The 27,866-nt window shown below is 54.1% G+C and overlaps 2 protein-coding genes across 7 annotated transcripts in view; both read left to right on the top strand.

Annotated features, from left to right (window-relative positions):
* The window catches only part of ATOSB (atos homolog B), a 33,786-nt gene extending 12,558 nt beyond the window's left edge, over window positions 1-21,228 (top strand). For 2 of the 5 annotated variants that reach the window (XM_085213883.1, XM_085213884.1), the window contains exons 3-11: window positions 12,464-12,552; window positions 13,910-14,111; window positions 15,764-17,000; window positions 17,891-17,949; window positions 18,249-18,345; window positions 18,734-18,892; window positions 19,122-19,190; window positions 19,743-19,948; window positions 20,300-21,228. In XM_085213883.1, coding sequence (XP_085070009.1) covers window positions 15,918-17,000; window positions 17,891-17,949; window positions 18,249-18,345; window positions 18,734-18,892; window positions 19,122-19,190; window positions 19,743-19,948; window positions 20,300-20,453 — 1,827 coding nt within the window. In that variant the 5' untranslated portion in view covers window positions 12,464-12,552; window positions 13,910-14,111; window positions 15,764-15,917 and the 3' untranslated portion in view covers window positions 20,454-21,228. Of the gene's footprint in view, window positions 1-7,643; window positions 7,736-7,976; window positions 8,108-12,463; window positions 12,553-13,909; window positions 14,112-15,549; window positions 15,616-15,763; window positions 17,001-17,890; window positions 17,950-18,248; window positions 18,346-18,733; window positions 18,893-19,121; window positions 19,191-19,742; window positions 19,949-20,299 lie in introns of those variants that run through there. The other 3 variants (XM_085213887.1, XM_085213886.1, XM_085213885.1) reach the window with 3 other exon arrangements.
* Window positions 21,229-21,275: 47 nt separating this feature from the next.
* STOML2 (stomatin like 2) lies at window positions 21,276-27,296 on the top strand. Of its 2 annotated transcripts, none has more exons than XM_085213889.1 (10): window positions 21,276-21,413; window positions 21,617-21,769; window positions 22,106-22,205; window positions 23,137-23,195; window positions 23,568-23,669; window positions 24,283-24,417; window positions 25,370-25,514; window positions 25,834-25,913; window positions 26,169-26,297; window positions 26,973-27,296. In XM_085213889.1, exons 1-10 carry the CDS (start codon window positions 21,369-21,371, stop codon window positions 27,102-27,104), a joined length of 1,080 nt encoding a protein of 359 aa, XP_085070015.1. In that variant the 5' UTR covers window positions 21,276-21,368; the 3' UTR covers window positions 27,105-27,296. The 2 variants fall into 2 exon arrangements, with proteins under 2 accessions (XP_085070015.1, XP_085070014.1); XM_085213888.1 differs by having other exon boundaries at window positions 25,370-25,526.
* Window positions 27,297-27,866: the final 570 nt, after the last annotated feature.

The following is a 27,866-nucleotide window of genomic DNA, read 5'->3' as shown; positions in this document are numbered from 1 at the left end:
TCCTGCAGAGAGGTAGAAGGAGGACACAGCTCATTTCTACCCTGAGGCTTGACCGGTGTGAGCCAGCCCACCCAGGATGTGTGCAGGGCTGCAGGATGTGCTGAGTCAACAAAAGCATCCCCTTGCAGAGGGAGATTTGATCTGGGCTGCCAAGACAATAGGGATTTGCAGCTTGCAGGAAGGGTGAGCGCCAGCTGCAAGCCACACGGTGGGCTTTCCAATTTTAGTAAACTCAGATTTGTGTTACTGACCAGAAGAGGAAGCTCAGTCCTTACATTTCACAGGTTTACTTAGCAGGCACTCAGCCATTCAGCTCCATTCCTCACCATGGGTATGCTCCCTGATCTAAACTTTAATTTAAAGAAATTCTACATCTGGTCCTTACACTGGATTGGATGACCTTGGATTTGATTTTATGAAACAAAGAGCTGATGCTTCATTGTGCTCTGTCTAGGAGATGGAAAGTGGTCCCAGGGAATGCTCTATGAGTGCTGGTGTCAGCTCCAGCTATTTCATTTCCCTGGGCACCGGCAGAGAGGCAATGCTGGGAGGGGGACAGACTCTGGCACAGGCTCTGCCTTCTCTGGCAGCTCCATGGGGTCACTGCAGCCCCCAGAGCAGTCAGCTGCTCTATTTTTTCAGTGAGGGGAAATGGGGGAACACAGAGCTGCTCTGAGGAGAGCCTAGAAGAGAAAAACCTGATATTGAAGCTCCTGGCAATGATAGTATCTGTTCACTTCAATGGATGTCAGACTAACAAGCTGTGTGCACCAACTTTGTGTACTTATTGCTGCTCAGCAAAGCTGCTTAGCATCAGCATTCAAAAAACCTGAACTCCTCCTGTAGTTGCCCCAAATCCTCACTTCTCACACTGCCCTTTTGCATTTTGTTTGGCAGAAGCATGTTGCTGGCCTAAAGTCGAGTGAATAAATATCTCTGCTGACGGTTCCCACCTTGCTGCCCTGAAATGTGCTGTTACAAGGCAGTGAGGTCCTGCGACTGTGCCTTGGAGGGCTGCTCTGCTGGTCTTCAGCAATGTAGGCTGCAGAAGCAGTGCATAAGGCAGTTGCAGGAGATTGCTTAGTGTGGGAAGGGTGTCAGGGTGAGAGCAGCTTCCCAGGTGTCCAAGGGCAAACGTTCTTTCCACTCTCCTGGCTGCCCAGGGCTTGTTGGGAAGCCCATCTTTTCAGAGGCTGATTTAAGTGTGTGCATTTAAATCAGCTGGGCCCATCCTGCTTGTGGCTGCAGTTTTGTTCAGGTGCTTGCCTGGCACTGTCACATTGGTGACACTGTGACCATAGTGGTGATGGCATGCAATGAACCCTGCACATCTGTGACTCTGCTGCTCTTGAAGGACCGTGGGGGTGAAGCATCCTGATGGATGTGTGCAGGGGAAGCTGCATGACACTATGTGGCTCACATCTTGATTTTGTTTGTCCTGAGAAGGCAGAAAGGCTCTGTGAGTACATGGTGAGGCATGGGGACGTGCTGGGCCATACACGTAAAAATCTAGGAGAACCAAGAGATCTGATGTAAACACCTGCGCTTTGGCAGAAAAATGTTCTTTGTCCTTGTTAAATATGTGACGTCTCAACCCAGTGTATTGTCCTTCCCTGGCCAGAGAATGAAAGAATGGGTCATAGAATGGTTTGGGTTGGAAAGGACCTTTAAGATCACCTAGTTCCAACCCCTGCTATAGGCAGGGACACCTCCTGCTAGACTAGGTTGCTCACAGCCCCATCCTGCCTGGCCTTGAATGCCTCCAGGGAAGGGAGGATGGCTTAGCCTGGTCCTAATTCCCAGATGGAAGGGCCCCCAACATGTCTGGGTCTGCGTGACCCCTCGGGTTACGTGATGTTCAACCACTATTGCAGCACCAGCAAAGCCTGTCCTGCTGCAGTGAGAGGAGCAGCCTAGGCACATGCTCCTTGACGCAGATGGATGTGCTCTGCTCCACGAAGCTGCTTACTGAGCCTGGTGTTCCAGCACAGCAAACAGCAGTGAAGGGTAGTCTGCCTTCTGTCACCTCTGGAGGAGAGATCAGTTGAGGAGCTCTTGGAAAAGGATGGTGCTGAGGGATGGTGGGGGGGAAAGGATGTGGAGCAAAGCCTGTTTGTTTGAGCTTCTGCTGTTGAGAGAATTGCCAGTCTGGGAAATGGTCTCATAGAGGATAGGTGTACATGAAGCTATGCATCATATACGTGGCTTCCACTGTTTGGACTGGGGAGCTGACCAAACCTATGCATGCTCCAAGGACTGTGCAGTGCTGGTTGATGCTGAATGACCGTAGCCATGCTACAAGAAAACCCCAGCTCTCAACAAGATCATGCCTGAATTGTGAAGGGAATGTGTGTTGGGCTGTATCCAGGGGCACAACCATCCACGCAGCACTGGGTAACAGTCCTGCAACCAGACATGGGTTCAGCTGCTGGAGGGCTGATAAAGCTACTGGATTTGCTTGGAAGGCAGCCTCAGAGCCCAGAGGAAACCCATCTCCAGCCTTGCTCCTTACCTCAGTGTATGGCACCACTCCCACTCTGGGCTGCCCTGCTGCTTTGACAGGGTGTCACTGCTGTTTCCAGGTGCTGAGGGAGAAGGGGTACTTGGCACCAGCTTACTGCTCTGCTGCTTCCTCACTGTAGCTTGTGGCTGCAGGCACCATGGATAAAATGGGTGAATCAGGGAGGAGGAGAGGGTGAGTCAGAGGGCAGTGAGTCAGCAGGAAGCACAGGGCAGGTGCTGTGGCAGGACTGGGCTTTCAGAGAGCCCCAGTAGGCCTGATGCAGGGTCTTCTGGGAGCTGGAGAATCCTCAGGGCTCTGTTGCTGAGGGCAGCACCCAGGGTTCAGGCAGTGGAGTGGTGGGGATGGGCCAGGGTCTGGCTTGACCATGTGCCACACAGACTAAGCAGGTCCTGTCTGGATCCTGCCCAGAACTTTCCATCCCAACTACTGCTCTCATAGCACGGAGGGGAAAAAAGGAATTATCCCTGCAGGGACAAAAAAAAAAAAAAAAAAGGTTAAGTGAGGGGGAGAGTAGGGCCAAACTTTCTAGACCATGCATTTGGGATTCCCATCTTGGGATGAGCTAGGTATTTTGCAGCAGGCACTAAGGTGGGTGCTTGGTGTCTCTGACAACCAGAGCTATGGGTCAAACTTGAAAACATCTATCCTCACTGGTTTTTGCACTGGAGTCAGTCTCTTGTTTCAATGTTCCTTGGGTCTGTAGGGGCTTGCTGCTTGGGGCTGGATGCAGGCACCTTCTGTCCTGCCTGGCTGCATCTTTGGCTGAGAGGGATGGAAATCAGTGGGCTGCAGCATCCTTCAGAGATACCTGAAAGTGAAAGTGAGGCGATGGAGATTATGAGACTGGAGGCCAACAGAGGAGCAGAAGCTGAGAGCAGTAGACTGGAAGAGGGATGGGGGATGCCAGTGGCCTTGGAGAGAAGCTGGAGACAGACTATCCTGGGAGGTGTCCTGGAACAGAATAAGAGGCAATGGCACAAGATGCATCAAGAGAAATTCCAATTAGATGTTAGCAAAAAATTTCCTTGTTGCATTTGAAATTGTCACAGCTCACATTTTGTTTTCTTTTTTGTCCTTCTCATGACCTTCAGAGTTGCTGCAGCATCACCCTGCTCTTTGCTTTGTCTCCATGTTCCTTAGCTGGAGCACCCCTCTCCCCAGAGGACCATGCCATTCTCTCCCTGCTCAAGCATAAAAAGTCCATCTCCAACACCACAGTGGTAAAGCACAGGGCAATAAACCACCCACACTTTTCTGCTGGGAGTGTGGAGTATGATCTGCAGGAGGGTGCTCATGCTCTTGGTGACTGGAGAAGATGCCGGCCCCCAGCAGCAGGGCTGGAAAGGCTCTGGGGTTACCTTTCCTGTTCCAGTTCTGGAGGCAGTGGCAATCAGAGGGGAAGGCACCAGGAGTCTTTTTAAAGGCTTCAGCTGACTGACCATCCTGTGTAGATAGGGAGCAGATGGAGGCTGAGATGAGCCTAAAAGACTGTCTGGAAAGAATTACTTGCTCCCAGTATTTTCTGTTTCTTTGCCAACCTTTTATTCTCATGGCTGCTCTTTTTCTGATCCTGTCCTTCTGCAAGGCTGGTTGCTGGCAGCCTCATCAGCCTTGTCTTCAGAAACAGCTTCGCTCTGTGATTTATTGAGTCTCCTAACTTTGACCCTGGTGTCTGATGCTTCAGAAGCCTGTGTCCCATGTGCAAGTGCCAAAAGGGTTTTCAGTGCTTGCCCACTCCCGTCTACAAGAGTAACAAAAGAGAGCAAAGAGGCTGTACATAGCCTGAGCAGAGCTGACCTTCAGCAATAGTGACATGTGCCTCCCCATCTGGCAAAGGATGCCCCCAGCGTTCAGGCTCCCCAGACACTTTTATGTGAGTTTTCGAGGTCTAGGATGTTCCCATGAGCGTCTGTTTGTCCCCAGCTTCCATCTCAAGTTATTCATCTCAGCCTTTCCCTTGGGCTTCTTGATGCTGGACTGCATCTTGATGTGAGTGCTGTGCACTGCCTTCCCCTGGCTTCCTCTCCACACTGCTGCTCAACACTGCTCTGGGCTCCATTGAGTTACTTGGATACTATACTTGAGCACTGAGATCTCTGAGCTGGAGCAGCACAGTAAACCAGACTGCAGCAGCAGCGAGTGGGGTTTGTACAGGGATCTGTAATATTGTACAGAGACAGACGCGGGCTCATGTCTGGGTCAGGAGCATTGTCTGTGGGTGCAGCTGTCTCAAACACATGCTGTTTGCTGTCATCCTGTGAAGATGCAGGATACTGATCAGTGTAGAATACTTTTACACTGGCAAGTGGTGCTGTGCCTTCCCTGCAGGTTACACCTGCCAGATAACTCTAGGTGAGGTTCTCTGTGACCTGAAGCACTGTCTGGGCCCTGGTGTTCTCAATGCTGACAACTCCATCCAGCATTTCCATCCCAATGCCCTCATATCCCCATGCTGTGCTTCAAAAGAACTTGTGTACTTGGATGAGGAATTGATTGCAAGATTACAGAGAGTGGTGGTCAATGGCTCACTGTCTGGATGGAGATCAGTGACAAGTGCTGTCCCTCAGCAGTCAGTTCTGGGACTGACGCTCTTTAATCAGTGACACGGACATGGGATGGAGTGCACCCTGAGCAGTTTGCGGATGACACCCAGCTGTGTGGTGCGGTCGACACGGCCGAGGGACGGGGTGCCATCCAGAGAGACCTGGACCGGCTGAGCAGTGCGCCCAGGTGAACCTGCTGAGGTTCAACACATCCAACGCGAGGCGTCGCAGCCGGGTCGTGGCAACCCCCGCTGCCAGTACGAGCCGGGGGACGTAGGGATAGAGCACAGCCTGCCGGAAAGGACCTGGGGGTGCCGGTGGATGGCAGCTGGGCATGAGCCAGCAGTGTGCCCTGCGGCCCACACAGCCGGCCGGATCCTGGGCCGCATCCAAAGCAGCGCGGCCAGCAGGGCGAGGGAGGGGATCCTGCCCCTCTGCTCTGCGCTGTGACACCTCACCTGGAGCGCTGCGTCCACTCCACTGGGAGACTGGAGAGTGGCCTGTTTGTATCTACAGGGGGGCTGTAAGAAAGACAGGGATGGACCATCATCTGTGGTATCTGTGGTGATAGGACAAGGAGAAAGGGCTTTAAATGAGAAGAGGAGAGATTTATATTGGATATAAGCAAGAAGTTTTTTACAATCGGTGATGAGGCACTGGCACAGGCTGCCCAGTGAGGTGGTGGATGCCTTGCCTGGAGGCACCCAAGGTCAGGATGGAGGGGCTGTGAGCACCTGATGGAGCTGTAGTGTCCCTGTTCACTGCAGGGGAGTTGGACCAGATGACCTTTAAGGATCCCTTCTGAATCACACGATTCTATGATTTTTCTTATATGTTTGGTTGGGCAGCAATGGAAGTGTTAAGGTGATAGCTGTGACACCTTTTCCTAAATGCCAGCAGCTCTCTTGCCTTCAATTCCCACTAGAAGGAGAGATTTTGCCTTTCACTGAAGGGCGCAGGACATTGAGTTTGTGGTTGAAATATTCCTTCCTCACAATAGCCCTCTTGGATGCATGCAGCTCTTCACAGCCAAACATGTCCATAGCTCATCCTGGATTCTTGCCCAGGCACTGCTCTGGCCTTTGTAGCCTTGGTGCTTCCTAAATCGCAGCTGGAAAGGGGTGAGCTGGGTGGGGGCCCATGTGGTATCTCTTCCTCCCATGCCACGTGGATGTCTCTCATGGGGAGAAGAATTGATGCTGAATGTCCCTGCAGCTGCTGCTGCTGTCTTATCTGCAGGCTGCAGCTTCATGACGCTGAGCTGAGTGCCCCAGGCACCTCCCTTGGAGGCACTTACGGTAAAGGGAAGTGTATTGCAAGAGGGGTTGCGGTGAGAAGGGACGGTTCCCACAGGGTCAGCACTGCCTGCACAATCTTTGCTGCCCTCCTCACCACAGGGCTCTGCCTGCTTCCTCTTCCATCTGTAGCTTTGATGCCTGTGTTCACTCACTCCAGGTAATGCAGCATCCCCAGGACGTTCTGCAGTAACTTGGCAGGGAGGTAGGGAAAGGTGACACTGCTGTAGCTCTGCCAAATGGGTGCTGTCTGGACCTATGGGGTGTGTGTGCAGGGAGGATCATTATGGAGGTGACAAGGGAAGTTTTGGGGTTGGTTGTGGCAACAGAGCACAGGCAAAGAGCTGGAAGCATAGGGGATGTACACAGGGGTGCCATAAATGTTTGTGGAGGATGGGGCTGGGATGGGAGCGATAGGCAATGTGCTACAGGGGGTGCAAAGCTGAGCTGCTCTGCAGGGTCAGGCATTGAGGGTGGTTGGAGGGCTCTCAGAGCAGTGAGGTCAGGTCATGCTCCTGTGTGATGGAGTGGATGGGCCAGGAGCTGACAGTAACTAATTTGCCTTTCCTTTGGGGTCACGTTAAACAAGTTAGGATATGGTTCTTCAGGGCTTCTGATGCAGGAGTAACCCTAGGGTGTTGTTCTGCCCTGTGGCACATGGGAGACTCAGACTGTTAATCCTAATGTCTGTGCATCACTTAGCACAACAGTGGTCCAGTCCTGCATGGACAATGACCTATTGGGCATGTTACAGCATTTAGCTTCCCTGCTTGTGGTCCACGTGTGGGGTTAGAGCAGATGTGGTCCTGTCCCTCCGCCAGCACTGATTTGGCTTCTTGCAGCCATCCAGTGAGACAAATAGGGGAAATTTTCCCGTGGGTTCCGGTTGGCACCGAGGTCAGGGATGGAGCCGCTGGTCTGTGCGGTCCCACGGCTGCTGCAGTCTCTGATCTCTGGCTGCCACCTTACAGGGACAGGCTGGGAGCCTGCACTCGTGTCCCCGTGCAGGGTGATCAGGGACACGCTTCCACTGCAAGCGCTGCCTTTGTTACTCCGGGGTGACACTACCGCCGAGCCAGCACAGCGGCCCCCAGACCACGGCGCTGCGCTCAAGATGAAACTCGTGCTTGGCCATGGGCGCACGTTCCCCTCGGGAGCACGCGGTGGTCACCCCGAGGCGGAAGGGCGCAGCGGCGTTCGGGGGGAGAAGCCGGCCCGGAGGAATTTTCCCCTGGTGGCCAGCTGTTGTCCTGGGCCTGGCTCGCGTCCTGCGGCACTTCCCACCCCGCGCGTCCTCGGGGAGGGGACCGCGGCCGTCCCACCCTCCGTCCTCCGTTCGCCGGGCGAGTGGGTGCCACCGCGGGCTGGCGGGGGTGAGTAGCTGCGGTGCGGCTCGGCAGCATCCTGCTGCCTCCGCAGGGATCCTCTCGGGCAGCGGAGAGTTTTCCCCACCCCCAGCTCTGCCGCTGCCTCTTTGTTTTCTGGCAGAAGCCTCCGTGCCTTTTCATCGCCGTTGAGGCGCTGAGCAGGAGCCTGCATGTGCCGTGCGCGCGTCTCACCGGGAAGGCGACGCGGGCCCGCGAGCCCTCCGCGCCGCGCATCGCCCCGCAGGGGCCGGTGGGCAGCTCCGGGGGTCTCCTCTGCACGGGCTTCTCTCCCGGCCAGGCGGGGCTCCGAGGCCTCTACTTTCCTCCGCTAGACCCGCTCTCACGTTGGCAGCGGTTCTGCACCTTGCCACAAGTGGAGTAAGTTGGCTGGGGAGGGGACGGCCCCGGCCGGGCTCCGCGCGGGGCTCTCCGTCGCGGCCCTCCGGTGCCGTCGCTGCCGCCGGGCAGACACCTGAGCGGAGCGGGGGGTGCGGAGCCGCCGGCGGCTGAGCGTTGCGTGTGCCGTGCCTGCCTCTCCGCCTATTCGATCGCACGATTTCCATCGGGGACTGAATTCCTGTGCTGGTTTCTGGGCTCGGCTCTTGTGAAAGGATCCAATTATTTTAAGCTTTGAGCATCTCCATTTGCTGCCCATATTCGCAGCGCCCGGCTCTGTGCTGGCTGGAATTCCAAGTGATTAACGTGACTGTGACATCCCTCCTAGGGGTGTTATCTTTGCTCGCTGTCCCCCCCCCACCGCCCCCCTCTTTCTCCTCCAGCAGCGATCGAGACAGGCAGGCAGAGACAAAGGTCTGTCCTCAACCTGGGCTGTCCTTCTGCCAGCGGCTGCTGCATGGGATTTCCCCGCTCTGCGTGCTGCAGGTTCCGTGGGCTCCGGGTTGATCGCTGTAGGCTGCGTCGCAGAGGTTTGAGCCTGGCTGGGCTGGGTGGGCAGGGGATGCTGCTGGTTTTGGAGGGCAGCTCGATGTTCCTGTTGGATTTTTAAGCTGCTTTTCATTCTTTGACTGTGCTATCCTGGGGGAGAGGGGCTGCTGTGCATGGAGGGGAGACTGCCAGGATGGGTTGGACGTGGGGGAAAGCCGTACACAGGTGGCAGTCGCATATAGGATCTGCCTGCAGAGCCTGCCAACCCCCCTTCCCACTGCAGGCTATTGTCAGTGTTGCTGCCGGTATGTGAAATGCCAAGGCAAGGTGTCTGAGGCAAACCAGGCACCGGGGGTGAAGCTTCCAGGCTTCTTGGGAGAGCTCTCATTGTGTTCTCCTGGCTTGGCCAGGTGCAAAGGCTCGGTGTCTTCACGGCCTTCCATGGCACCTGTGTGTGGAGCTGGGGCTGGGAAGGCACCCTGGGGCAAACCCCAGCCTATGGCGGGGACTAGGAGTATCTGAGCACGTAGCGGTCTCTGACCCTTCTGGGATCTGCTGGATAGTGGCAGAGGGAGGAATAGGGTTTGTTCCCAGTGGTTTTCAGGAGCTTAATGTGGATGCTGCCTCTTGCCCCATCCTTGCCCAGCCCTTGAGCTTCCTTTCTGTTATCTGCACAGGGACCAGCATCGAGCGAGGCTCTGCAGCTGCATAAATCTAGCATGGCAGCAGGCCTCCTCAGAGCCCCGAGAGCAGGGCTTGCCCTTGCAGTGGGATACTCCTTCCCTTTGCATCCTCACTTCTCCCTCTCCCTCCTTCCCATTTTGTGAGCTTCTTCCATCCCAGCCTGAAGCCCTGGGGAGTGCCACAGCCACCTCCACTCCACTCAGCCCATCAGGTGCTGTTTGCTCCATCACATCTCTCTCACTGCCTTCCCTCCCACTGCCACCTCTCCCAGGGATGGTGCTTGAAGTGTCCCCAGTGTTGCCTATCTGTATCTCTCCTGATGGTGGCATACCCAATCTTGCAGAGGCCATGAAGAAGCCATTCTCTGATGCCTGTGTTGCTGTTGTGCTGCTGTCCTACAGGGAAACTTTCTGCTTCTCAAGCGCTGCTCTCAGCCTGCGCCAGGGAGCTTTGTGGCTCTATGCTTTCCGTGGTTAGGTTTCCTTCCTTATTCTGGGTTCAGATAGGACCAACAGAGCTATGGTTTATCTTCCAGTCACTTTCCAGCAGTTTTCCACTGCCTTTTCTCTTGCCTTGTGTTCTGTACAGAGGATGATTCTGTGCTTGCCTGTAACAGAAACCGCTCTTCTGTACTACTTGGATTCTGTTTCACTCCCAGTGATGCTGCAAAGGTTTCCTTAGCACTGCCCAGAAGGGGGAGCAGGATAAAAGCCAGTTTGAGGTTGCTTTTCTGATTTTTTGTTGTCTGAAAGGTGCAAGGAGCCCTCTCATTCCCACCAGCTCACAGTCATCGTGCTCTGTCTCAGGCAGTGATGCTCAGACCTGGCCACCTGCCCTCTGCAAAGCCCCGTGAGTTCCGTTGGGTGAACTTCCTCTGTCCCAGGGCTGCTCCTTGGCAGTTTTTCTCTCCCCACTCTGGCAGAGCTACTCCCACTCTCCTCACTTCCTTTCTGGCCCACAATGTGTGTGGTGCAGAACAGTTAAAACAGCAACAGATCCTTTTGCAGGCTGCATCCCAGCATGTGGTACAGCTGCTGCATCGCCCAGCCGGGGACCCTTCCTCTCCTGCCATCCTGTTCTGTTGCCAGCAGATTGAGGCCACGGTTTGTTTATCCTGTGTTCCCCCTGGATGTGCTAATAGGAATGAAAGCAACAGGTAAGCCATGTCCCTGACCCCCAGACCTGGCTGTGTCATCCTGCGTCATGATCTGCTGGCTTGGTGTCCCCAGAGAACACAGGGTCTCTGTCCCAGCGTCTGGAATGTGCCCCCTTCCCTACAGGCTCTTTAGCACCATGTGTCCCACAGCTGGCAAAGTCTTGTGCCCTTCCCCAAGATAAGCCAGGCTAGAAGAAGAGGGGAAAACTCTGGATCCAGCTGCTGGGAGAGCCCTGCAAAACCACAGCTGGAGTGTGACCCAGTGGTGCTGCAGGGGAAATTTCTCCTCCTTCAATATGTGGTTGATACAGAGCTCTGCCTGTGCACTGGCAGCAGCCATCCTGTTTCTCTGCGTGCTTGGCTGGGGCAGGTGGGGCATCTCCTCCAACTGGCCTAGTAGCTCAGGGTGAACAGGAGAAGCTCTTGCCAAGCTTCCCCCTGCGGGCAAAGCCTAGTCAGTCCTATTTCATAGAACCAGCGTGGGGTGTAACATCAGCAAAATCACAACTGCTTGGGTGTGGGAGGGGCTGGATCTCTGGCTTGGACATAGGGAGTCTCCCGTGCTGCATCCAGGAGTTGGCACCCATACTGTTCAGTGGGGCAGTGAGGACTCAGACCTGGTGCTGTCCCATCCAGGCCTCCAGAAGTGGGGCTCTGGAATTGCCTGGCTCTGGGAGAAGAGAAAGATGAGGCTTCCTGGTGATGTCTCCCCTGTTCCCTGTTGTGGCGGCAGGAGTTTGGAGTCTCTGTGTTTGGACTTTCTGAGGCGCGTTGTGGAATCCTGTGGAATTTCCCCACATGATTATTTGGACAGTGGCATCTGGCTTGGCAGGGTGAGGTGCAGCCCCTTGTGCGAGGTGCATGCACTACTGCCCAGTGCTGGCATCCCTTGGGGATTGGCATAGAGACCTCATTTGGGATGAGTTTATGATGTCAGACTTTTCCAGTGAGGCAGCTGCTGCTGGGGAGCAAAGGGCTCAGCCTGCCTACATAAGGATTTGGGTAGGGCTGTGACTATAGAAGGGCGTGGAACAGAGAAGGAAAGAGCAAAGACTGCACCTGCACATTATCCTGCATGGACACGTAAAGGAAGGATGTGGCTTCCGCTCACCGCCCCGTGCTGACTGTTGCTGACTTTTGCTGATTTTGCTTCCCAGTGGCTGACCATGCCATGGAAGTCATGGTGCAGATCTGCCCTGGAGGTGGAAAAGAGAAGCAGCTACCTGATGTTGGAGCTTTCCCTGTTCTAGACAAGCAGAGCACAGTGTGTCAGCAGCATGGCATCCTCCCATGGCTGCAAACATCCACCTGCCTTCCCTCCTGCAGAATGCCAGGAGGGGCTGAGCTTCACAAAGAGCTTTTGTTGAGGCTTTAGACCAGGAGGTTGTTATGCTGCAGTGCTGATTCGCCATGTTGTGAGTGCTCCGTGGGAGCTGACATGTTGCATATCAGTTCTGGCTGCTCACTGGGGGTGCCCCTCCCCTGGCTCTGTTGGAGGTGGCTTTTGGGCTGGCCTGCTCTTGAGAACTGGGACTAATTGCAAATTTTACCAGAAATGTAAAGAGGGAACAGAATGTTTTCTGAGGCACACTAGGTCAGGCAATGTGCTCCTTGCACTAACATAGGATCTGATGGTCCAGGGTGTTAGAAAGGGGTGCACTTGTGTATTTGGTGCCTCTGAGTATATCCCTGCTGGGATTTTGTTAACCTGCTTGGCCCTGCTGTTTCAAAGCTCTGGGACAGTGCTTGTGGTCAGCATGTCCAACAGGACAGTAGCAGCTTCCCTCCAGACAACCTCCAGCTGAGGCTGTGCTGGGGAGAGGGGCACACAGTCCCCAGCAGTGGGCAGTGCCTTCTCCTTCACCCAGAGTTTCCTGGAACTGCAGAGCTTCCAAGAAGTCCTGTGGCAGAGAAGCTGAGGGTAGAATTGCCCAAGGTCTCCTGCCTGCTGTGAAAGTGTTGACCATGAGCTCCTGCTCAGATTGATTCTCCTCCTTGCCCTCTTCCAGGCATCAAAGCTGCAGTGCGGGTGGTTTACAACCACAAGAGAGTTGCGTTTATCTGCGAATCTTCATACACAAAGGGCGCCTCTGAGCAGGTGAGTGCTGTGTGAAGAGATTGCCGTCTATGCTCCAGAGAGCACTGGTGGGGAACCAACCTCCAGTCTCAGGGCAGTCAGGCTCCTGTTTCTCCCTTTTCTGCCAGGTGTCTCTTAGTGGAGTAAAGCAGTTGCAAGTACTTTTCTTCGTATGGCTAAAAAATGTCCTGCATGGTGGGTGAAAGTGTGGGTGCACATGAGACCAGCAACTAGCTGGAGGCCCACAGGTTTCTGGTGATTTGCAATGTCTTGGAAAGCAAGCTATGAAATGATCACCAAAATGAATCATAGAATCACTTAGAATCAGAGAATGGAAGGGACCTTAAAGCCCACCCAGCCCCAGTCCCTGCCATGGGCTGGTTGTCTCCCACCCACTGGGAGGCTGCCCAGGGATTCATCCAACCTGGCATGGAGTGCCTTCAGGGATGGGGCACCCACAGCTGCTCTTGAGATCTCACTGCTCTTGAATGTCTCACCGCTTTATAGCATTTAATATAATCTCCCCTCTTTTAAATTAAAACCACTCCCCGTTACCCTATCACTGTCACTCTGTAAAAAATTGGTCTCCTTTCTGGTCATAAGCTCTATTTACATACTGAAAGATTACAAGGAGGTCTCTGCAGAGTCTTCTCTTCTGCGGGCTTTGGCTTTGCCCAGCTCCCAAAACCTTTCTTTGTAGCAGAGATGTTGCAGTAGACTGATTATTCCCATGCTCTAGTCTGGACCTGCTCCAAAAGCTCCCTCCTGTGCTGAGGGCCCCAGACCTGGATGCAGTATTGCAGATGGGGCCTCATGTGGGCAGAGCAGAAGGGGACAGTCCCCTCCTTCTCCCTGCTGCCACCCCTCTGTTAATGCAGCCCAGAGTACTGTTGGCCTTTTGGGCTGCAAGCATGCACTACTACCTCATATACAGTTTTTCTGTCCACCAGAATCCCCAAGTCTTTCTCTGCGAGACTGCTCTCAAGGAGTTCTTATTCCAATCTATGTGCATATGTGGGATTGTGCTGATCCATGTGCAACAGCTTGCACTTAGCCTTGTTTAACCTCACTGAAGTTGGGATCTCTTCATATACACAGGCTTTCATACAGGAAAGCAAGCAAAAGAGTGTAAAGCACAAGCAAGGTACGAGAGTTCACAGCTTAGTTTAAAGTATTTGTTATTTGAAGGGAAAGTAAGGTAAAAGTACTGCCTGAAATGATCTGTAGATTTATTTGACATTGGGGAGAGGCTGGACCTCAAGACTGCCATCTCCACTTGTGTGACCCTTCAGGCAAGCAATATTCTCCTGCCCTTCTCCTCCTGGTGAGCATCTATATCACGCTAGCCCTGCATCTTCCCTTTTTTATTTCTACTCAGAGCTGCTGTGAAGACTAAAGAGCTGGAGAGGACGTTGCAGAGGTTTGGAGGCACACCGTGATGGTGGGAGCCATTCCACGGCAGCCACGCCGCTTCTGGGGGGTGCCTGGCTGGCAAGTGTCTTCAGCTAGTTGTGCCAACGACCGCCCACTGTGGGACAGGGAGATTGATCCGGAGTGGAGTGGGATTCTGCTGCAGAGAGGTGAGTGTGGGGGCACACAGGACAGGCCGAAGTGGGGGTCATCATGGAGTGGCTGAGGTCTGTGTCCATCTTGCCCAACCCCAGTTCAAGTAGGGACACACTGAGCATGTTGCCCTGGACTATGTCCAGGCAGCTTTTATAGATCTGCAAGGATCTACAACCTCACCTTCACAATAACAAAAAACTTCCTGGTGTTCAGACAGAGCCTGGTGTACTTCAGTTTGTACCAACTGCCTCTTGTCCTGTCACTGGATGCTAACGGAAAGAGCACTGTCCTCTTCCCACCATCCTTTCAAGTTCTTATAGGTATTGATGAGATCCCCTCTGAACCTTCTCTCCAGGCTGAATAGTTACAGCTCTCAGCCTTTCTTCATGGGAGAGGTGCCCTACTCTCTTAATGATCTTTGTGGCCGTTTCCTTGATCATCTCAGGAGTGGCCTCACCAGTGCTGGGCAGAAGGAGAGTCACAGCCCGGCTATACCATTAACCTTCTCTGTGGCAAGGGTTCACCACTGACTCATAGTCAACTTGGTGTCCACCAGGATATCTGAGGGCACTTTCTGTAAAGCTGTTTTCCAGGCGGTTGGCCCCCCAGCATGTACTGGTGCATGCTTTCATTGTTTCTCTTAAAAGAAATTTTCTGGGCTCAACCATCCTGGTCTAGCACCTTTCCTTCAATATCATAGTAGGAGTGAAAATGCCACTCGTGTTCTTGTCTCCAAATGGCCTTGACCTGATTGAAGAATTACTTCTCTTGCATGCCTGCCCCTAAGCCTTTGCTCTAGAGGAGCAGAGGCAACTGTGGAGGCAGGCAAAGGGCAAGACTGCCAGGCGTGGGCTGTTTGTAGGCTGTGTTAGGCAGTGGAGCTCCTTGGCACGCCACTGATTTTTATGCAGACTTCTCATCTCTTTGTCTCTTGCAGACATTTCAGGGTTTATCAATCCAGACAGCTCATGGCCACATCTGAAACATGGTGAAAATTAAAATCAAGGCCTTGTGCAGCATGAAGGTGGTTGACTCCTCCAGGCATGCAAGGATGGGTGATATGGATAGTACAGGGGTGGATGGATGGTGCAGGAGTCCATGGTGGTCTCTGCAACCCCTGGTGCTGCTCAGTTGCTCATCCATGTGGTTGAGGACTCTGGTCCAAGCTATCAGAGCTAGCTGTGATAATTGTTAAGATTCCTCTGGTTGCACAGGCAGGTTCCCATCCCTACTATGGAGCTGGCAGCCTGAGACAGCCTGCGTCCTTTGGCGCATGCAGCTGGCACAGGTTTTCTTGGCAAGGACTCACAGATTTGGTTGCTGGTGCCTGATGGGGTGGTCACAGTCTTGAGCCCCTGGGACTGGTCTGACCTGCCTTACTCCTGCACTCCAGAGCAGTAGGAGAATGTCAGGTCCCCAGCAGAGGGCAGTCCCTCTTCTCCTTACTTGTAGAAACTTGTCCACAATAGCCTCCAGTCCTGCTGCGGAATCCTCTTTGTGTCAGCGCTAATCCTGCAGGTGAGTGATGCCTCAAGGTTCTTTGGAGAAGCTACACTGTGCTGATTCCTCCTTCCATCCCCGGGGGAGAGCTGCCTACCTCCCAGCAGGACTGGAAAGCTGGACAAGGACCATGATCTTGCCTAACCTCACTCCTTTCTCTTTCTAGAGCCCCATACTGGGGGGCTCACCTGGACATCCTGAGCAAGAGGTCTAGCTCCTGCCCTCTCAGCATCACCTGTGGCACTTTACTGTCCCCTTCCTGCTGCTGCATGGGCTGTCCTGACTCCAACTCCACGTGGAGTCCAGCCAAGTAAGGCTCCATGCGGCACATCCACACAGAGACGTCCCTGCCCCCGGAGCGCAGCACTGACTCCAGCCTGTCCCGACCCAGTGGAGAGGCAGCCTTGGAGCCTTCCTCACAACACTGTGCCCACCACGGCATCCTCATGGGCTACAACGAGACAGAGATCAAGCGCCAGAAGGTTTACCAGGTTTCCATCTTCTCCCATCTCTCCAGCTCCTCCGAGAGCACGGAGCAACGAGCAGGCAGTCATCCGACTCTCAAGAGGGGCTACCCTGAGCAGCGAACTCCAGAGGGGTTGCGGGATCCCAAACGAACTCACTGGGGTGGTGGGGTGGACAGCAAGCGTGATGGGGGCTTGGGGCAGGCTGCCCTGGAGGACGATGATACCTTTGAGGATGGTCTGCTGGTGGACGAGCTCTCTCTGTGCGGCTCTGCCCAGCACTTCTCCCACAGTGGGCTCCAGGTGGTGGAGCATCGGTGTGTGAGCAGTCCCAGTCCTAAGGCCAATAGAGAGGACAAGCCGCAAGATACCTCCTCCTTCTGGCCACAGCACATTGCTTGCAGTACTTTGCACACAAGAGATAGTTGCCCGGTTCCACCGGGGAATCAGCTTGCAGACTGCTGGGAGAATGGGGAGCGAATGAGTGACCATAACCTACCTGACCTTGATTTGCACAATATTGCACAAAAACCCCAGGTGGACTGTGGTGGGAGGGGAGAGAAGCCAGGCAGTAGCCCCGCTCACAGCTGCGGGGCTGGCGAAGCAGAGGAATGGCCGGTGGTGGCTAATGGGTGCAAGGAGCCTCTAGCCCCACAGATGTTACTCAGCCCTGAGCCTAGCAACCTGAGCTCCCAGGAAAAGACACCTTGTGGGAACAGCAGCAGCAGCAGCAGCAGCAGCAGCAGCGGCAGCTGCCCAGCCAAAAGGAAGTTGCTGCCAGCTGGTGAGATTATGTCTGACTCCTGCTCCGAAGATGAGAGCCTATCCCAGCTAGTGAAGAAGAAGAGAGCCCTGCCTTGCCACCCAGTGCCCACAGCCTGCCGCAGCACCGATGCCAAGGGAGCCCCTTTCTGGAATCACCTGCTTCCCACAGCCAAGGTGAGTGTCACTGCAGGGGCAGGAAGAGGCAGGAAGTGTCCTGGGCTGTTCTTTTTGGGCATGTAGCCCACAGTGGCATGGCATTACGTATTGTCCCAGTGGCACAACACAGGCATGAGAAGGGCAGTGGCTGGTGGCTGGCCCTGGGACAGGCAGTGTATAGGCTGTCACTTGTCTCTGCAGAAGCAGAAGCACCCTTGGCTGGTTGCTTCTTAGAGCTGGGATGCACCGTGCATGTGACACAGCTCTATCCCTGCCCTTTTTGGTGACTGTCCCCAGCTTGGTTGCCCCAGCAGTGCCTTTGCAGAGTGAGGCTCTCCAGTAGCTTCCCTTGTCATGCCTTCTCAGTCATGCCAGCCAGTTCCATCATCCCTTTGTGTTGTGCTGCCCTTTGTGTGGCTTCCAGAAAGGAAAACCCCTGAAAAGGGGGTGCCTTTAAAAGGAGACAGTAGTATGGCTTTAGGCCCCTGCCCTGCAGCTGTAGGAGCCTGGCTGTGGGCAGCACGACTCTGTGCCCAGACTTTGCACAGATTGCATGGGGATGGGACTTCTCCCAGACTGGCCAGGGAACTTTGTCGTATGTGTTACCATTCCTTAGGACCTGATTTTCAGGGTGGGAGACTGTGTGCTGCACCCTTGGCTTAGGCACCACCATTGCTTTCCTCAACAGGCCCAGTTTGGGAGGGTGAGGACCTGCCCTTGTAGCCAGCTCTAGATGTGGGCAGCCTTTTAGCCCCAGCTGTCTTGTGCTGCTCAGCCTGTTACCCCAGAGGGACTTGTCTCATCTGCTGGGACCACTGTGGGACACGGCAGTGGGTGGTAGCATCTCCTGGGGTGCACATTCCCCAGCTGCTGCCCTAATACAATTCCTGGTTTCATGTCCTTTCCAGAGCTCTGCAGATTGCACTACGGTCGGGAGGAGGCTGAAGAGTGGGCTGCGCCTCAAATCGTGAGTGTCGCAGCAGTGAGGTCTCTCTGCAGGGTCTCGAGTACAGTGGTCCCAGCACCCTACATCCCAGTGGGGTGGCCAGGTTGGGTTGACTTGCAAGACCCACAAGAGCCCTGGCTGTGAGGTGGAGGGAGATTACTTCCAGGGTTAGGAAAATGAGTTCAACCTCTGCTGAGGAAAGAGGCAGGAGAGAGGGATGTGCCCCTGTTGCCACTGGGGAGGGATCTGGACTCTGAGGAACATGTGTGACCCAGGTCTCTGCTCTTCAGTCCCATGCTGATATTCTCCTCTCTCTCAAGGCGACATCTTCGGAGCAGCCTCCGGAGAGGGACCCGTTCCTCTGCATCATCCTGGGCCACCACCACTGTCAGCCATGCTCTGCTGGGCAATTTTGAGGTAATGGTGACCACGTCGTGATGGCCTGCTGGGGAGGGAGGTGGGTCCTGAAAGTTTGGGCTGGGCTGGCACCAGCCTGGGGGAAGCTGAGCCTGATGGGAGCCAGCTGCTTTCTACAGCAGTTGGCATGGGCAGGGTGGCTTGTCCCAAGGTCTCAGCGTGTGTTGGCTATGTTGGCCAGCAGATATACACCAAGAGGACAGCTCTGCTAGCATGTCCTCTGTGTCAGAAGGGTAATTTAAGCCCACCTGTGGGTTCTGTCTGACAGTGCAGCCAGGGCCTCCAGAGAGCCTGGAGACACACAAGGATCCGCAGACACATGCTTGCAGTGCAGATTGTTTACCTTACACAGTGCTGGAAGGTCCATAATACTTTCCTCCTTTCTCAGGAGTCCATCCTAAAAGGGCGCTTTGCACCATCGGGGCGCATCGAGGGTTTCACCGCAGAGATCGGTGCCAGTGGCTCCTACTGCCCACAGCATGTCACCCTGCCCGTGGACGTCACCTACTTCGACATCTCCGAGCACAGCATGCCCTCGCCTTTCCTGGTACACGGATGGGCTGGGACTGTGGGGGAGGTGACTGGGGGCTGTGTCCAGATGCTGCATGTTCTCTGGGGCTGCTCTTCTCTGGAAAGCATGGCTCAAGCAACTAGGCATCTGAGGACACTACCATTTAACCTGCAAAGCAAAGAAGAAATGGGATCTCGGCACTGTGCCAGGTCCCATCTGGACGATACGTTTCTCCTTCTCACACATGCTGTTTCTTTTGCCCCAGGGAGTGATTGACTTGGAGGCCTTGGGAAAGAAGGGTTACAGTGTTCCTAAAGCTGGAACCATCCAAGTGGTGAGTGGTGGGTGGGCTCCTGTGGCTTCTTGAAGTGGATATACTGCATTATTACAGAGTCATAGAATGTCTTCTGTGGGAAGGGATCATCTAATTCCAAACCACTGCTGTGGACAGGGCATCTCCCACCAGAGTAGGCTGCCCAAAACTTCATCCAGCCTGGCCTTGAATGCTTCCAAAAATGGGGCATCCAATTTCTCAATTTCTATCGAGAGTTTGCATGCCCACAAAAAAGCACAGTGGAGGAAGCATGGGACCCGCCAGAGTGCTGGCAGTGAGACACAGGGATGGGAGATTTGGGGAAGGTCAAAGCTGGTAGGATCCTCAGCAGGAGACTGTATATATACGGTGAAGATGGAATGGAAGCACAAGAGTAGAGGTGGGTGGAGAGGACTTACTTGTGTTGGCTGGGTCTCTGAGCAATGCTTGCTGGATATTATGGGCTGGGCAAGAATTGAGTCTCATGCAGAATCCCCTGGGACTGATATGGGGCCAGATGCACCAGCCTTATCTACCTTGTCTGACCACTACCCACCCATTCTCTACCCACAGACCTTATTTAACCCCAACAAGACTGTGGTGAAGATGTTCTTGGTGACGTACGACTTCCAGGACATGCCTGCCAATCACATGACCTTCCTACGCCACCGCATCTTCCTGGTGCCTGTGGGGAAAGAGAAAGGGGCCACCATGTCCTGCAGCGAGCCACCAGGCACCAGCCCACCCCGCAGGGTCCTCTGCTACCTGATGCACCTGAGGTAGGGATACTGGGTGGGATGGGGACCTGCTCATGAGCACCCTGGCCTCCCAGACCCCTTTTCCCTATGTTTCCTTCTCCAAATCTATAGACGGTGGTCTAGGAACACAGCAGCCTGACCTTGCACCTGTGAGGAGGAGCAGGGACCAGCCTCTGTTTGCACCGATTGGCTGCAAGAAGGTGGAAGCTGCTATTCTGCCCAAGGGCAGTGGGTTCTATCCCTCTGAAGGCAACCAGAATGTGGCTGCCTTGACCAGGGGCCACAGGAGGGGAGGGAGCTGTGTTCCTTGCCATCAGTTAGGCTGTCCTGGCCCTTGTGTGCACACCTAAAGTTCCTTCATCTTTCTCTCAGATTTCACAGCTCCAAGTCTGGAAAGATCTACCTTCACGACAACATCCGGCTGCTTTTCTCACGCAAGTCGATCGAGGTCGACTCGGGGATCCCATATGAACTGAAATCCTTCACGGAGATGCCAAGAAACCCTCGCTACTCACCCTGGCCCTGACCTTGTCCCTTGCTCAGGGCCACCGAGCAGTGCCCAGCCCAGTGCTTTGGGGATCACTGAGTAAAGGAGAGACCAAGCGCAGACGCCTTGAAGTGTCCCCAGCCCTACGCACCCATCCTCCTGAGCAGCACTGATGTCACAGCTGTGCCCTGGGGCAGAGCTGGCATCACCAAAGGGGATTTATGAGGAGGGGCAGGGGCTGGGGAGTACCCCGGGGCTGCGCCCAGGACTTTTGCAAGCTGGGAGGGGTGGCTGGAGCTGAGGGGGAGGACTTCTCCCAACCTGCACCCGGCCCTGGGTTGGGAGCAGAAAGTTCAGAAGTTTGTATTTATTAGTATTTATTGTCATAGGGGTGCGGACGTGTTGGAGATACGGTTCCTGGCAGGGGGCAGCCAGGGTGATGGGGATGAGGGCAGGGGTGAAGGACGAGCCTGGAGGGTTGGCCGAGAGGGGGCACCAACTCCACGTGGCTGAAACTTCACTGTGCGTATCGGGGCGCGGCTCCGCGCAGGGCGCCAGCCACTGGCCGGAGTGACACGGAGCGGGGGCTCTGTCCCTTCAGGGGCCGGGTAGAACCCCCCCCCCAGGGCCTGGCCGTCCCTTACGGCCAGGTGAGGAGCGGCCCCTGCCCTTCGCCCCAGCACCCTGCTGGCCTCTCCCTGCGGCACCCCAGGGCCGGGAGTTCGCCCCGCGGCACGCCGTATTGGGGCCCCGCCCGGAGCGCAGTAGCGGTACTTCTGTGTTGGTTTCTATTTAATAAACGTTTGGAAACCCAGCCGGACCTTCTACCTCGGGCACCGCGGAACTATGGGGCGAGGCGACAGGGCCGGGCCGGGAGGAGGAAACGGGCGGTACTCCCGGAAGGGGCGGTGCGGCGCGGAGAGCGTTCCGGGGCGGCCGGCGGGGAGCGGCGCGATGCTGGCGCAGGCGGCGCGGCGGGCCGGGCCTGGGCTGTTGCGGGTGCGGGGACCGCCGGGTTCGGGATTCGGAGCGTCGCGCAGCGGGTTGGGGTCCGAGGGGAGCGGGGCGGCGTCCGCAGCCGGCGCGAGCCCCGGGTCGCAGCCCGGTCCTCTCGCCGCGCGGGCGGATGGAGGCGGCAGCCCGGCGGGGGATGAGCGGCGCGCGGAGCGCTGGCCCCATTCCGTGCCTTTCCCTTTCCGCAGCGCGCACCAGTGCTGAAGCGCCCGGCGTGGCTGGCTCCGGCCCCGCAGCGGCTGAACTCCGGGCTACCCGTCAATATCGGCGTGCTGTTCGTGCCGCAGCAGGAGGCTTGGGTGGTAGAGAGGATGGGCAAGTTCCACCGCATCCTCGAGCCTGTAAGGAGCCGCTTTTCTCCCCTCTTGGATTCCGCAGGTTCCTAGAGCGGTAGCGAGCACGTGTGTTGTGCGCGGATTGAGGGGATGGTCCGAGTGCCTGTGCTTGTTCCTACCGACCGCGATCCTTTTAGCTGCCCGTAGACGAATTTCCTGTAGAGGGGTGTTAATGGCATTAGGTAATTTAAGCTCCCTCGTGTGTGAAGTAAACTTATCGGCAGCAATGGGAGCACGTTGTGCTTGGGGTTCGTTTGTACTTCCCTCTATTCGGAGCTGTCTGGGTGGGAAAACCCTTGCCTGGCTTCAGGGCTCAGCTGTCCAATCCCACCTTCGTCGCAGGGTCTGAATTTCCTCATCCCTCTGCTGGATCGGATACGTTATGTGCAGAGTCTCAAAGAAATTGTCATCAATGTCCCAGAGCAGTCAGCTGTCACCCTAGGTAAGAAAGGCTTCTGTCTCATGTCCTTTCCCTTGCGTGTGGGGTGAGTGAGGAGCAGTGTGGGATGAGCAGAAATGTCACAGGCTCCTGCACTCGGTCCTGGGGACCCAGGCTTGCCCATACCCATGGCAGTGTGAGCAGGAGAACCCTGTCAGTCCCTCTGGACTGCTCCACTTCTACCTTGCTCTGTTCATCACGGAAAGGGATCAGTTTTTCAGAATTTATATGTTTTTCTGTTTTCAACTAGGAAGATCTTCCCATGTTTTTGTAAGTGTCACACAAAGATTTCAGGTCAGGTTGGTGGATGCATTTGTTAAAATTCTAGTGTTAAGTATCCTGTTTATTTCTCACTTAAACTTATCTGCTAGCATAACTATAGCATGTAACATCTTGATCTCAAGGCCTGAGATTTCTTTTGTCAAAATAAAGCACTGTGTAGAGGATGTAGGAGCCCTTTTTGCACAAGGATCTGTATTTCTGCTAATCCAGATGTGAGGAAACTGCTGTGTCATGACCTGAACTGATTGAGCACCTGGTGAAGGGTTGGCCCAGGAAGCACAGGTGCGAGCAGTTCACCTTTGCTTTCCACATGACCATAAGAAGTGGACCCTTCCCTGGGCTCATTTAAGGACTGGCCTCCATAGGGAGAGCATCTCCTGGATGAAGGCCCCTCCCCAAGAATGGGTGTTCTGTAGAAAGAGGCTATGCCACCTGTCAGATGGGTTAACTTCTTCCTATGATTATTAACATTCCTAACAACACTGCCTGGTATTGTGAAGAATTTATCAAAAGCAATTTCAGTGCCTCCAAGGGCCAACACCTGCCATGCTAAAGCAGGGAAGGGACCACCCTTCCCAGTTCTGCTCATTCTCTCAGAGGAGGTGCCATGCATTTGCTTTGATAAACAGAATGTGTCGTTCTCTCCCGGCAGATAATGTCACCCTGCAGATTGATGGAGTGCTCTATCTGCGTGTCATGGATCCCTACAAGGTACCATCCCTGCTATGCTGAGGCTCAGCTTCAACCCGAAGGCATGAGCAGCCTGCAGCCCTGGCTGTGCCCAGTGGGCTCTGTGGAGCCTCAGCGTGTTGGTCACCATGGCAGCCCCTCATGCACAATTTACTGACCTCTCCCGGCTCTCCTTACCCTGAGACATGTGCTCCATCCTTTATAAAGCTCTCTGTGTTATGCAGATGGGTGGGCAAAGTGCCCCTTCCCTGGAGCTGCTCTCTGGGAAGAGGAGCTCAGCAAGCATGTCTGCAGCAGGTCTTTAATCCTAGCGCTAGGTTTACCCACTCTGCCTCTCTTGAGGTCCCTTTCAGCATTACTACAGACTTTGTATTTTTTGCTTTTGTTCTCCAGGCAAGCTATGGGGTGGAGGATCCCGAGTATGCCGTGACCCAATTGGCCCAGACCACCATGAGATCTGAACTTGGCAAACTTTCCCTTGATAGAGTCTTTCGGGTGAGTCGGGGAGGTGGATATTGGAGCTGCCAGTATCTGACAGCTTCTCAAAATCCTGCGGGCTCTGTGCATCCAGGTTGATAACATTTAACACCAAAATGCATTTTGCTTAGAGAGCTTCTGGCTTTTGTTTCTCTCAGCCTGTTTGTGGGTCCTTGGAGATGTATCTTGCTTCAGTTATTTTTGGCCTGTGCCTTGTCCTGGATGGTGTAGCTCTGTTTCTCTCAAGTCATCAACATTTTGCTCTAGCCCAAAGATGAGTGTCTTGCTGACCGTGTTCAAGTGGGCTGTAACCCCCATGCTGCTTTTTTTTTTTTCTTTTTTCTTTTTTTTTTTTTTTTTTGGTGGAATGAGGAACTGTTTGCATTCTTGGGAGAGATCTTTGCATCCAGTTGTACACCAATGCTTGTATCAGCAATTTTGATTTTAGTCACTGCTCTCATTGGGAGAAGGTCACCTCAGGAGGCAGTGGGAACATCTATCCCTGCCTTTGACTCCTGGAGTAGGGCTTTTCTGGCTAATGTTGGCCCACAGGGGAGATGTCTGTGTCCCTTCTGATCTTTGTCTTCATATTCTGTTCTTTTTTCTCTACTGTTTCGTTTGTACCTTCCAGGAACGTGAGTCCCTCAATGCCAACATAGTAGATGCCATCAACCAAGCCTCAGACTGCTGGGGTATCCGGTGCCTACGTTACGAGATTAAGGACATCCACGTGCCCCCACGTGTGAAGGAATCTATGCAGATGCAGGTTTGGCTCTCTGGGTGAACGGTGTGGAATGAGACATAAGCCTTCCTTTCCATTCAGCACTGTTGTTCTCCAGAGCTTACAGCACTGGGCCCTCCCACAGGGAAGGAAGCCTTTTGGCACTTTGGCTGCAAATGCACAGCTATTGAATAAATCCGATCTTTATTCCTGCAGTGGAGGTCCCTGCCTGCTACACATAAGCTCTGCTAGCTCCCTTCAAAATCCCAAGAAGCAGACCCAGCCCACACTGGGGATCTCTTAATGTTTTGTAGCCATCTTCTTACTCTTTGCTAAGCTGTGCTTGTCCAAGTGGAATGTTAGGAATGTGTCTTTGCTGTCCTCTCCCTGTGGTTGGGGTTCCATCAGAGCATCTGTGGCAGGTGGGCTGCTGATCTGTTGTCCTGCTTTTATGTAGGACACAGTTCATTTCCTCTGCAGTGCCTGGTATGGTGCTACAATTTGGCTCTAGAAGAAAAAAGCAATGTTGATAACGCACCAACGATTTAGTTGCTCAGCAACACTGTACAGAACCAAGGGCATTTATTAATCAGCTTCTCATACTGCCCTTCCCAGCAGGGGAGCACAAAGAGCTGAGAGAAAACATTATGGGATAGCTGACCTAAACTGGTCAAAGGGATGTTTGATACCATATGATAGGTGAAAAAACTTCTGGGAGATAGCTTGGAGATTGCCTGGGCATCGGTCAGTGGGAGATGAGCAATTGCTTTGTGAATCTCTCATTTTGTAAAATTGTATGTGTGTATATAATTATCATTACTGTTACTTCTCTCTCCCTTCACTGTCTTACTAAATAGTTTTTATCTTTAAAAATAAGTCATATTTCTTTCTTTTTCTTTGATTTTCTCCCCTGTCCCACTGGTAGCTGAGCAGTGAGCGAATGGCAGCGTGGTGCGGAGCTGCCTGCCAGGTTAAACCTCAGCTCCTGTGTTTGCAGGTAGAGGCAGAGCGACGGAAGCGGGCAACAGTGCTGGAATCAGAGGGAACGCGGGAATCTGCTATCAATGTGGCTGAGGGGCAGAAGCAAGCCCAGATCTTGGCATCAGAAGCTGAGAAAGCCGAACAAATCAACAAAGCTGCTGGTAGCGCCTTGGGTTGGAATGTGTTTTGAACACTAGGGCCTGGGGGGATCTGCACTGCTCTGTACTGAGGGGTGATAGTCCTTAAGAGCAGACTGCATCGCTGTGGGCCAGGCTTCCTCAGCTGCTCATTCTTCTCTGCTAGGGCCTTTGAAGCCCCTCCACAGCCCGGGGAAGCAGGAAGGTTGTAGAACAACACTGAGCTATTGTTATCAAAAAGGGGGCTTTGCATGAATGAAATTTTCTTGCTGTAGTTCTTGCAAGCGCTTTGTCTCAGTTCTGATGTGCGTTCTGATGTGCGTTCTGCTGTGCTTCATTGCAGGAGAAGCCAATGCCATGTTGGTCAGAGCTAAGGCCAAGGCTGAGGCCATTCAGCTTCTGGCAGCTGCTCTGGCACAGCAGGTAAGCCATGGCTCCTGGAGGAAGCCAGAGCTTTGGCGCTAGCATTGGGAGAGGTGAAACTTAAGTGGGGGTGGCACATGGCTCCCTCCCTCCTGCGTGCTCCCTCCATCCCTCCCTGATGTCTACTGGCATCTTGTGCAGCAAGTGAGAAGTTTTGCTGCTGTAATGTGCTGCCATGTAGCACAGGCTGGGTTGAGCTCTTGGTGGTACATGACTCGGCATCTTTCCTGATGAGCCTGATCTGTCTCTCTCCAGCACGGCAGTGCAGCAGCCTCTCTCTCTGTGGCTGAGCAGTATGTGAGCGCCTTCTCCAAGCTTGCCAAAGATTCCAACACGGTCCTGCTGCCAACCAACACTGGTGATGTCACCCACATGGTAGCACAGGTCAGTGTCAGCAATGGGATCCTGTTTGTTGGGGGATAGTAAAGATGACAGCTCAGTTTGACTTGGTGGATGGGTGTTTGTGTTGAGTAAGAGAAGGTGTGGAGATGAGGAAATTGTCCCAGCATGTGGGTCTGGAATAGAAGGTGGGAGCAGCTGCTTTGCAGCATCTTGTGAGAACCAGACAATCCCTGTTGTGGTAGTCCCTAGCTGCAAAATGGGCCTGTGCTGGTTTGCAGCTGTAGAAGAGAGGGCAGAACAAGCTGGTGAAAATACAAGGCAAGTGCTGACTTCTCTCTGTCTGTTCAATATGTAAATTTGCTTCTTTCCTGACCATCTCTCTGCTGGAATGGAACTGATTGTAGAGAGGGATTTGGCTTGGTTCCTGAAGGCATTGCTGTGTGCTAGCAGTTCTCCATATAGCTGTCTTAAAATGATGATGTGGCATGGCAACACAAAGGCCTTGAGCAGAGCCCTTTCAGAAAAGCTATGGCCCTGTCTACTTGTGGGGCCTGATCTGTCCCAGCTCTATGCACACCCTGTGTTCTGACATAGCCTTGATGCAAGTACTCTTCCTGCTGTTCCACTGGGCCCTCTCTAGGGACAAATGGCCATCTTTATTCCTGTATCATCCAGTGTGTCTCGTCTCCTCCCTGATGACTTTCTCATTTCCTGCAGGCATTGGGCATCTACACCACGCTGACCAAGACACAAGCTGTGAAAACTCGGGATGAGCTACCTCCAGCCCATGGGGACCCTCAGCCCCCCAGCACAGAGATGCTTAAGGCAGAGCAGGTGACCTCCAGCTAGTGGGGCTGAACAGACACTGGACACACTGATGGGACAGCACCCACCAGAAAGGGGATACTTGTCCAGGGCCAGTGATGCCGTGGGGAGCCCTATTCCGCTGTCTTCCCTAGCTAGACATTCTTCTTCTTCCCTTGGCCCTTATTTTGTATCTGAATCTGATCATGTAATAAATATTATCATTGCTGCAGCGCATCTTCCTGGTGCTCAGGGCTGTGTCCCAACATGGAGGGGTGCAACATGAAGTGAAACTGTCCTGAGAGGCACTGAGCCTGTGACAATCTGCAAGAAGAGCCTGCAGCCAAGAGCTGCCTGTAACTGCAATTGCATGAGGCCTTGTGACAGCAGTTGCATGCAGTAGCTCAAGCTGTTGCTGGTGCCACTCAGGGGTGGGTAGAGGAGCATGCTAGAAACTGGTGTGGGTGTCAGTATGCGGGGGGGGGCAGCTCTGGAATTCGGCAGATACCATTTGAGGGATCAGAGTGGTCTGCACAGAGGATAAATGCTGAACCTCCTCCATCAGGTGCAGAAGCGGACTGGGGATGCAAGGGCAGTGGTTGGAGTGTTCCCTGCAGTGTGTTACCGTAGAATCATGGAATATCTTGGGTTGTGAGGCCCCCATAAGGATCACGAAATCCAACTGAGGGCTTCACAGAGGACCACCTAAACCCAATGCGTGACTGCAGTGTCCAAACACCCCTTGAGCTCCAGCAGCTCAGTGCAGTGCCCGCTGCCCTGGTCAGGCTGTTCCACACCCACCGCCCT

The sequence above is a fragment of the Meleagris gallopavo genome, chromosome Z (genome assembly GCF_905368555.1).
Source record: "Meleagris gallopavo chromosome Z, MGAL_WU_HG_1.1, whole genome shotgun sequence".
NCBI classification, from domain to species: domain Eukaryota; kingdom Metazoa; phylum Chordata; class Aves; order Galliformes; family Phasianidae; genus Meleagris; species Meleagris gallopavo.
The sequence above is the reverse complement of the archived record's forward strand: the minus strand, read 5'-3'. Positions and strand labels throughout refer to the sequence as shown.